The 10,640-nt window shown below is 46.5% G+C and overlaps 1 protein-coding gene across 1 annotated transcript in view; it reads left to right on the top strand.

Annotated features, from left to right (window-relative positions):
- LOC106594685 (slit homolog 1 protein) overlaps window positions 1–7,123 on the top strand; it is a gene marked incomplete at its 5' end in the record, with an annotated part of 94,005 nt that extends 86,882 nt beyond the window's left edge. Inside the window, 5 exons of the mRNA XM_045712077.1 lie at window positions 2,146–2,300; window positions 2,590–2,720; window positions 2,932–3,131; window positions 3,707–3,954; window positions 5,561–7,123. Coding sequence (XP_045568033.1) covers window positions 2,146–2,300; window positions 2,590–2,720; window positions 2,932–3,131; window positions 3,707–3,954; window positions 5,561–5,820 — 994 coding nt within the window. The remainder of the gene's footprint in view (window positions 1–2,145; window positions 2,301–2,589; window positions 2,721–2,931; window positions 3,132–3,706; window positions 3,955–5,560) is intronic.
- Between the last annotated feature and the right edge of the window lie 3,517 nt (window positions 7,124–10,640).

The raw sequence follows: 10,640 nt of genomic DNA on the forward strand, positions 1-10,640 counted from the left end.
ACACTATCTACAGGTACACACACACACTATCTACAGGTACACACACTATCTACAGGTACACACACTATCTACAGGTACACACACACACACTATCTACAGGTACACACACACACACTATCTACAGGTACACACACACTATCTACAGGTACACACACACTATCTACAGGTACACACACACACTATCTACAGGTACACACACACTATCTACAGGTACACACACACACTATCTACAGGTACACACACACACTATCTACAGGTACACACACACACTATCTACAGGTACACACACTATCTACAGGTACACACACTATCTACAGGTACACACACTATCTACAGGAACACACATTATCTACAGGTACACACACTATCTACAGGTACACACACTATCTACAGGTTATATATACACTACCGTTCAAAAGTTTGGGGTAACTTAGACATTTCCTTGTTTTTGAAAGAAAATCATATTTTTTGTCTATTAAAATAACATCAAATTGAATAGAAATACAGTGTAGACATTGTTAATGTTGTAAATGACTCTTGTAGCTGGAAACGGCTGAGGCCCTTTATCAGCAACCATCACTCCTGTTTTCCAATGGCACATTGTGTTAGCTAATTAAAGTTTATCATTTTAAAAGGCTAATTGATCATTACAAAACCCTTTTGCAATTATGTAAGCACAGCTGAAAACTGTTGTCCTGATTAAAGAAGCAATAAAACTGGCCTTCTTTAGACTAGTTGAGTATCTGGAGCATCAGCATTTGTGGGTTTGATTACAGGCTCAAAATGTCCAGAAACCAAAAACTTTATTCTGAAACTCTTCAGTATATTCTTGTTCTGAGAAATGAAGGCTATTCCATGCGAGAAGTTCCCAAGAAACTGAAGATCTCGTACAACGCTGTGGACCACTCCCTTCACAGAACAGGGCAAACTGGCTCTAACCAGAATAGAAAAAGGAGTGGGAGGCCCCGGTGCACAACTGAGCAAGATGACAAGTACATTAGTGTCTAGTTTGAGAAACAGGTGCCTCACAAGTCCTCAACTGGCAGCTTCATTAAATAGTACCCGCAAAACACCAGTCTCAACGTCAACAGTGAAGAGGCGACTCTGGGATGCTGGCCTTCTAGGCAGAGTTGCAAAGAAAAAGCCATATCTCAGACTGGCCAAAGAAATAAAAAGTTAAGATGGGCAAAAGAACACAGACACTGGACAGAGGAAGACTGGAAAAAAGTGTTATGGACAGACTAATCTACGTTTGAGGTGTTTGGATCACAAAGAAGAACATTCGTGAGGTGCAGAAAAAATGAAAAGATGCTGGAGGAGTGTTTGACGCCATCTGTCAAGCATGGTGGAGGCAATGTGATGGTCTGGGGGTCCTTTGGTGGTGGTAAAGTGGGAGATTTGTACAGGGTAAAAGGGATCTTGAAGAAGGAAGGCTATCACTCCATATTGCAACGCCATGTCATACCCTGTGGACGGCGCTTAATTGGAGCCAATTTCCAGGACAAAGACCCAAAGCACAGCTCCAAACTATGCAAGAACTATTTAGGGAACAAGCAGTCAGCTGGTATTCTGTCTATAATGGAGTGGCCAGCACAGTCACCAGATCTCAATGGAGCAGCTTGACCGTATGGTACTTAAGAAGTGCCCATCAAGCCAATCCAATTTGTGGGAGGTGCTTCAGGAAGCATGGGGTGAAATCTCTTCAGATTACCTCAACAAACTGACAAATAGAATGCCAAAGGTCTGCATGGCTGTAATTGCTGCAAATGCAGGATTCTTTGACGAAAGCAAAGTTTGAAGGACACAATTATTATTTCAATTAAAAATCATTATTTATAACCTTGTCAACATCTTGACTATATTTCCTATTCATTTTCCAACTTATTTCATGTATGTTTTCATGGAAAACAAGGACATTTCTAAGTGACCCCAAACTTTTGAAAACACACACACACACACACACACACACACACACACACCTTTTACATGTTATATACACACAAACACACACACTACATACAGGTACACACACACACACCAAAGTCATCTACATTCTATTCACAAACATCGACTATCAGAAAATAATAAAATATCACCGGCACCTAACCTCTGACCTCTAACCCCTGACCTCTGGTGTTGCCGTAGCGCTGAGACGGTGAACGACGGGCGTTTCCATACGGTAGAGCTGGTGACCTTTGACAGGATGGTGAACCTGTCTGTGGACGGGGGTGCGCCCACCACTCTGGACAGTCTGGGAGGGGTCCCACCCCTGTCTGGAGAGGCACCGCTATATGTGGGGGGTAAGACACACCCCACCTCAGCTGAGTGCTAGGCCCTAACCCAGCCTATTACATATTAATATCCAGTATAGGATATATATGGGTCTCATCTCCTCTCTCTCACTCTCTTTCTCTCGCTCCACTCTATTATCTACTCCTAACCTATTATCCTCTCTCTCTCTCTCTCTCTCTCTCTCTCTCTCTCTCTCTCTCTCTCTCTCTCTCTCTCTCTCTCTCTCCACTCTATTCTCTGCTCCTAACCTATTATCCTTTCTCTCCCTCCCTCCCTCTCTCTCTCCCTCCTCTCCAGGTATGCCAGAGAAGATGTCCTACTCCTCTCTGAGTCTCTTCCAGCCCCTCAACTCCTCCAGTTTCCACGGCTGCATCAGGAATCTGTACATCAACCACGAGCTGCAGGACTTCACCCAGACCACTATGAAGGTATGGTGGGAGACAGGGAGGAACATTCTGGTAACTTACCCAAAATTCCCAAGTTTTCCAGAAATACCAGTTGGAATATTCCCAGAAACCTAGGTGTGAGAAGTTGGAGAAATATTTATTTTAGTATTTTATTTCTGAAGCTATAGACAAATTTTCACACTGCGTCGATAATAAAGTTTTTTTCAAATTCTAATTGTTTGATGTGCTGAAGCCAGGGGTGGTGCCAGGATGCCAGCCCTGCAGGGAACTGTTCTGCCTCCATGGAGTGTGCCAGCCGGATGGTGCCAAGGGACCCCTCTGCCACTGCCAGCCTGACTGGGGTGGGTCACACTGCGATCAGTCAGTCGGAGGAGGCCTTGTTGGGGGAGATGTTGCCCCGGCAACCGCGGCTAACCCATGCCAGGGGAATAAGTAAGTGTGGCTGAGGATGGGAGACTGGAGAGTGAGTGGGAAAAGGTTGTGGTTTATAGTGGGTCTATGTGGCTTGTTGTTATCTTGTGTTTTATCATGTTGATTTATTTTGGGGGTAACTCATTAAGTACATGGTTTAATTGATTGTGTTGTCCGAGTCCCAGCTTTTGTATTTTCCCCACTGTATTTTTCTTATAGCATCTTTCTCTTCCTCTCCCTCCATCCTCTCCCTCTCCCTCTTTTCTCCCCTCAATTTCTCCCTCCCTCTCCCTCCATTTCTCCCTCTCCCTCTCTCCCTCCATTTCTCCTCCATCTCTCCCTCTTTTCTCCTCCTCTCTCCTCCATTTCTCCCCTCCATTTTCCCTCTCCCACTCTCCCTCCATTTCTCCCTCTCCTCCATTCTCCCTCTCCTCCATTTCTCTCCCTCTCCCTCCATTTCTCCCTCTCCCTCCATTTCTCCCTCTCCCTCCATTTCTCCCTCTCTCCCTCCATTTCTCTCCCTCTCCCTCCATTTCTCCCTCTCCCTCCATTTCTCCCTCCCCCTCCCCCTCTACCTCTCCCTCCATCTCTCCCAGGTGTGTGAGAGGTGTGTGTGTGGTTCAGGATGTTCAGTCTTACAGGTGTGAGTGTGAGGAGGGCTGGCGCGCCACCCTGTGCAATCAACAGGGGGAGCTAACAGCACCAGCAGTACCAGCAGTGCCAGAGGGACCAGCCAAGCCGTGTTCAGTGCTGCTCTGCCAACATGGCCACTGTCAGCTGACTGAGGGAGGAGCGACCTACTGTCTCTGTGACACGGGATACACCGGGGACACATGCGACACAGGTAAGGATGGAGGGAGAGGATAGGAGGGGGGACAGGTACGAGAGAGAGAACACCTGTGATACAGGTAAGGATGGAGGGAGAGGATAGGAGGAGGGGGGAAAGGTACGAGAGAGAGAACACCTGTGATACAGGTAAGGATGGAGGGAGAGGATAGGAGAGGGGGACAGGTACGAGAGAGAGAACACCTGTGATACAGGTAAGGATGGAGGGAGAGGATAGGAAGGGGGGACAGGTAAGAGAGAGAGAACACCTGTGATACAGGTAAGGATGGAGGGAGAGGATAGGAGGAGGGACAGGTACGAGAGAGAGAACACTTGTGATACAGGTAAGGATGGAGGGAGAGGATAGGAGGGGGGACAGGTACGAGAGAGAGAACACCTGTGATACAGGTAAGGATGGAGGGAGAGGATAGGAGGGGGGACAGGTACGAGAGAGAGAACACTTGTGATACAGGTAAGGATGGAGGGAGAGGATAGGAGAGGGGGACAGGTACGAGAGAGAGAACACCTGTGATACAGGTAAGGATGGAGGGAGAGAAGGATAGAAGGGGGACAGGTACGAGAGAGAGAACACCTGTGATACAGGTAAGGATGGAGGGAGAGGATAGGAAGAGGGGGGGACAGGTACGAGAGAGAGAACACCTGTGATACAGGTAAGGATGGAGGGAGAGGATAGGAGAGGGGGACAGGTACGAGAGAGAGAACACCTGTGATACAGGTAAGGATGGAGGGAGAGGATAGGAGAGGGGGACAGGTACGAGAGAGAGAACACTTGTGATACAGGTAAGGATGGAGGGAGAGGATAGGAGGGGGGACAGGTACGAGAGAGAGAACACCTGTGATACAGGTAAGGATGGAGGGAGAGGATAGGAGGGGGGACAGGTACGAGAGAGAGAACACCTGTGATACAGGTAAGGATGGAGGGAGAGGATAGGAGAGGAGGGGGGACAGGTACGAGAGAGAGAACACCTGTGATACAGGTAAGGATGGAGGGAGAGGATAGGAGAGGGGGACAGATATGAGAGAGAAGGTTATGACAGAGGGGAAGAGGTGTGGAGGGAGGATGGAGTGTGTGTTTGACAGGGAGAGATATTGGAACACTCGGTCGCGTCACGCCATTGTTGAGTGTTCTCAAGACGTTTAGTGGTGCCTTGTCATTCTTAAAGGGGGCTAGAGATTGTTTCGTCTTGGAAATACGATGCCATTGCTACATTAGGCAAACAATTAGTAGGAATCAACTTTGCCATCATTATTATGCCGTCAAATTTTCTTTAGACAAATGTCATTAGCTAGCAAAGTTCCTAAAAAAAATGTATAGCAATGCTAACTTTAGCTAGCAAAAATGTGTTGCTTTCCCTTCACTCTTTGCTAGCTAGCTTTATGATACATTTAAAGTCAATCGGATGACATCACAATGATGACAAACAAATGAACTTTAGACATAATGTTGATAAGCGCCAACTGAGAATGTATTGAGAAGAAAGTTGTAGGGCACCAGTCCTCAAGAGAACATTCAAAACAACGATACATCAATAACCACTACTGTGTTTGATGATGTCACACTACTCAGCCTCTTTAACCTCTGGCCTCTCACCTCCAACCTCTAGTTGAGTCAGCGTGTCGCGGCGAGGCGGTGCGTGACTTCCACCGGGTGCCGCGCGGCCACGCCGACTGCCAGACGACGCGGCCCTTCTCCTGGGTGGAGTGTCGCGGGGGCTGCCAGGGGGGCGGGGCGGCGGCCGGGGGTGCGTGCTGCGCCCCACTGAGGGTACGACGCCGGCGCTACACCTTCGAGTGCGACGACGGAAGTTCCTTCACCCAGGACGTGGAGAAAGCAGTCGAGTGCGGCTGCAAGGAGTGTGTGTAGAGCCGTTGAGGTACTACACACGTACACACACCTGTGCAGCGCTGTGAGTTGAAGAGGAGTCACTAAACATACTGTGGGAAAGTATATATATATATAAAACATGGACATTGTCTGTGTGTTGTGGACAACAGTGTTTGTAATATAGGACAGTTCTTCCCTGGCAAGGACGGCCAACCAACACGAAACCAACCAACCTCATCTTCATCTTCATCTACATCAGCAACTACCTAAAGAAAGTCAACTGTGGTCTCACATTAGTAATGTTATATTGAAAGTTCATTCTTTGGATTTATACTGTATTGTACACCACTTTATCCAAGTGCTCAAATCATTGTAAATGGAGGAACCTGTGTGATGCATGGCAGCCATGTTGGCAACAGGAAAACGGCGAGACACTTCTCTAGTTTCTTCCTGTTAAATGAGAAACTGCTGCTCTTTTTTGCTAGTTTACCATTTAATCTGTGTGTATCTTTCACTGGGCTGCAATGCCAGTTAGCCCTCTAGTGGCCGGTCTTATAACGAGGGTGTTTGAAGGTTCAGATGGGGGAAGGGGGTGCATTTTAGAGGGCAGCTGAGGCCCATTGGCCTACTTTAAAGAGCTGAGGGCCTTTTTGGAGGCTATGTGCCAGTTTGATTTTAGCCAGAAACTTCCTTAATATTCGTCATGGTAATTGGTTATAGTTGTATCACTGAGTAAAACCCGCCTCCTATCTCTCTCTGGTCCAATCAGTCTCCTTCTACCACGTCCGCAGTATTATGAAATTCAACAGAAATGTAGCTTTGATAATATTTTATTTATATTGTTGTAAAACTAAAACAGAAATGTGCATAACATTTGTTTAACATTTACATTTTTTGCTTAATGTTTTTATTACTTAGTGTTATGTAGCCTAATGTAGCCCTTTGATTATGATACAAAACGGTAAATACTTAACAGATTGTAATATATATCATTGCATTTCATTTGGACATAGTATTTTTATATGTTGAAATGGAAAAATGGGTGTTTGAATCCTGCCATGGGAGAGACTACACAGACGTTGTATTGGTTCTGTAGACTGAAGCAACATCTTGCTGTTCTTCTATACTGCCTGATCTGTCAAAACCAGTCAGCCAACCTATTGTCAGTCTAATACACAGTGTCGTCACGGAGACGTTAAATGACTATGATGTTATTGTTCTTATTACATGTTGTCTACCTACCTGGTGAATATAATATCATCAATGATTTGCTTCAGATTATGTGTGGTGATGTTTTATTTATTTCAATAAAAAGACATGATTTTCTCTCTTCCACCTTGAACGTGTTGTCAGTTTTCTCTGTGGCCTTTGACCTGGATGTGTGTGACCTTTAACCTGAACATGTCAGTACAGTGCTTTGTCCAGGGGAGAGAAGAGGTCACGGAGTCTATGAGCTCTGACAGATCGGAGTTAATCACCCCTGAAGAGAGAGAGCGTGATGGGAAAGAGGGAGGATGACTGAGTGGAGGACAACAGAAGCAAATGAAAGGAGGAGGAGATGGAGGACAGGATAGAAAGAGGGAAAGGAGAGGGGACGAGAGAAAGCCAGAAGAGGAGTTAGAGAGAGCAGCCTTGTTCCCTGGCTGTGTCTCAGGGAGAGAGAGAGCAGTGTCTCGGGAGAGGAGAGAGAGAGCAGCCTTGTTCCGTGGCAGTGTCTCAGGGAGAGGAGAGAGAGAGCAGCCTTGTTCCGTGGCAGTGTCTCAGGGAGAGAAGAGAGAGAGCAGTGTCTCGGGGAGAGGAGAGAGAGAGAGCAGCCTTGTTCCGTGGCAGTGTCTCGTGGAGAGGAGAGAGAGAGAGCAGCCTTGTTCCGTGGCAGTGTCTCAGGGAGAGAAGAGAGAGAGCAGCCTTGTTCCGTGGCAGTGTCTCATGGAGAGGAGAGAGAGAGAGCAGCCTTGTTCCCTGGCTGTGTCTCAGGGAGAGGAGTTAGAGAGAGCAGACTTGTTCCCTGGCTGTGTCTCAGGGAGAGGAGTTAGAGAGAGCAGACTTGTTCCCTGGCAGTGTCTCAGGGAGAGGAGAGAGAGAGCAGCCTTGTTCCCTGGCTGTGTCTCAGGAGAGAGAAGAGAGCAGTGTCTCGGGAGAGGAGAGAGAGAGAGCAGCCTTGTTCCGTGGCAGTGTCTCGTGGAGAGGAGAGAGAGAGAGCAGCCTTGTTCCGTGGCAGTGTCTCAGGGAGAGAAGAGAGAGAGCAGCCTTGTTCCGTGGCAGTGTCTCATGGAGAGGAGAGAGAGAGAGCAGCCTTGTTCCGTGGCAGTGTCTCAGGGAGAGAAGAGAGAGAGCAGCCTTGTTCCGTGGCAGTGTCTCAGGGAGAGAAGAGAGAGAGCAGCCTTGTACCCTGGCAGTGTCTAAGGGGGCCGTAGGGTAAAACCATCCCAAACCCAAGAGTTCAGGCTGTTTAATGAAACTGTGATTTATATGGAACCCGAACCATAAACCATAATATATCCCCCTCTGTGTGATTGGTTCTGCCAGGCCCCTACCACCCCCTGTGAAAGCTCGGATACACACACATGCAAAAGCGTACGAACACCGGCACACACACCCTCCCCCTCGCCCCTTCACCAGCATCTGCACCCCTTCCCCCTCTCTTTAAAGAGATCAAATCATACTACCACCACCCCCAATACCAATAAAGCCCACTGACTACCATATTCAGAGAGGAAAGACCCACACACAAAAAAGAAAATGGTCTCTCCCTGAAAACAGGTTTTAATATCCAGTCCACTGTCTAGTCTTATTTGCTGCTTCCAGCCTGTCCTGTTGTGGTGGGCCTGGCTACTGTCCCAGCAAAAACTAACACACATTTCCCTGCGTCCAGTGTACAACGGACCAGTAGAGAGACTGTGTGTGTTTACTATCCAGAATAGAGAAGTTGTTACATTCTTAGACAAAAGGGTTCCAAAAGGGTTCCAAAAGGGTTCCAATAAGAGAACCCTTTGAAGACTCCTTTTGGGTTTCTGTGGAAAGGGTTCTACACAGAACCCAAAAGGGTTCTCCTATATGGGGAGAGCCAAAGAACCTTTTTAGGTTCTAGATACAGTCTTTTGTTTCTGAGTGTTGATACCGTAGCACTGGATGGCAGTATATCACCACACACTTCTCTGATGAACTACTAGAGCATAGTGAACACAATGAAAAATACCAAATTGATATAGTTTTAACTAAGCATAGTCTATCTTTATCTCAGAGCTCTGTAGCATATAAACATACATTGTATTACTTATGTAGTCATACAGCCAAGGGTAACTTATATTGGGCCCTCTGGTCAACAGTAGTGGCCTTTTTAGGCAATAGGGTGCCATTTGGGATCTAGCATTAATCTTTATTTTCATCTAAGAGCTTTGTAGATATTTGAATTTATAATGTATTACTAACATATTAACACAGACAACAGTATATTTTGTGTGGTTATTCGAAAAAGGGGAAAATGGTGATTGGAGATTTTGTTACTTATGCTACTTTCCTAATGTAGCCATTATAAATGCACACACAGACATGATTCTATCATATATAATTAACAATAATTATACAAATAAGTATTACAATTATAACAATAAATAGAACAAATCCAGTGTAAGAATCTACGATCCAGAGATATTTTCATGACAACAGAAGACTCATTTAACATACTATACCTGATAATCCTCTGGTATCCATAGTTACCTGCATAGGGCAGTTGGAAATGTCTGGGAGAAGACGTTACAAAAGCTCCAATAAAACACACACACATTTTGATGATCAAATATCAGTATATTGGACAATGTTAATGATGGGGGATTTGAAAGTGTGAGTCTGAAATAACTCTTTCCTTGTCTCTCTCTATCCCTCGCTCTCTTCATTCCTTCATCTAGTCTGACTGGTCCTCTCTTTCCTTGTCTATCTCTATCCCTCGCTCCCTTCATTCCTTCATCTAGTCTGACTCTGGTCCTCTCTTTCCTTGTCTCTCTCTATCCCTCGCTCTCTTCATTGCTTCATCTAGTCTGACTCTCATCCTTCAGGACTCTGGTCCTCTCGTCCTTCATCTAGTCTGACTCTCGTTCTTCATCTCGTCTGACTCTCGTCCTTCATCTAGTCTGACTCTGGTCCTTCATCTAGTCTGACTCTGGTCCTTCATCTAGTCTGACTCTGGTCCTCTCTTTCCTTCATCTAGTCTGACTCTCGTCCTTCATCTAGTCTGACTCTCGTCCTTCATCTAGTCTGACTCTCGTCCTTCACCTAGTCTGACTCTCGTCCTTCACCTAGTCTGACTCTCGTCCTTCACCTAGTCTGACTCTCGTCCTCTCACCTAGTCTGACTCTGGTCCTCTCTTTCCTTCATCTAGTCTGACTCTCGTCCTTCATCTAGTCTGACTCTCGTCCTCTCTTTCCTTCATCTAGTCTGACTCTCGTCCTTCATCTAGTCTGACTCTCGTCCTTCATCTAGTCTGACTCTCGTCCTTCATCTAGTCTGACTCTCGTCCTTCATCTAGTCTGACTCTGGTCCTCTCACCTAGTCTGACTCTGGTCCTCTTCATCTAGTCTGACTCTGGTCCTCTTCCTTCATCTAGTCTGACTCTGGTCCTCTCACCTAGTCTGACTCTCGTCCTTCATCTAGTCTGACTCTGGTCCTCTCACCTAGTCTGACTCTGGTCCTCTCACCTAGTCTGACTCGGGTCCTCTCACCTAGTCTGACTCTGGTCCTCTCACCTAGTCTGACTCTGGTCCTCTCACCTAGTCTGACTCTGGTCCTCTCACCTAGTCTGACTCTGGTCCTTCATCTAGTCTGACTCTCGTCCTTCATCTAGTCTGACTCTCGTCCTTCATCTA

This window comes from Salmo salar, unplaced genomic scaffold (assembly GCF_905237065.1).
Source record: "Salmo salar unplaced genomic scaffold, Ssal_v3.1, whole genome shotgun sequence".
In the NCBI taxonomy this organism is placed as follows: domain Eukaryota; kingdom Metazoa; phylum Chordata; class Actinopteri; order Salmoniformes; family Salmonidae; genus Salmo; species Salmo salar.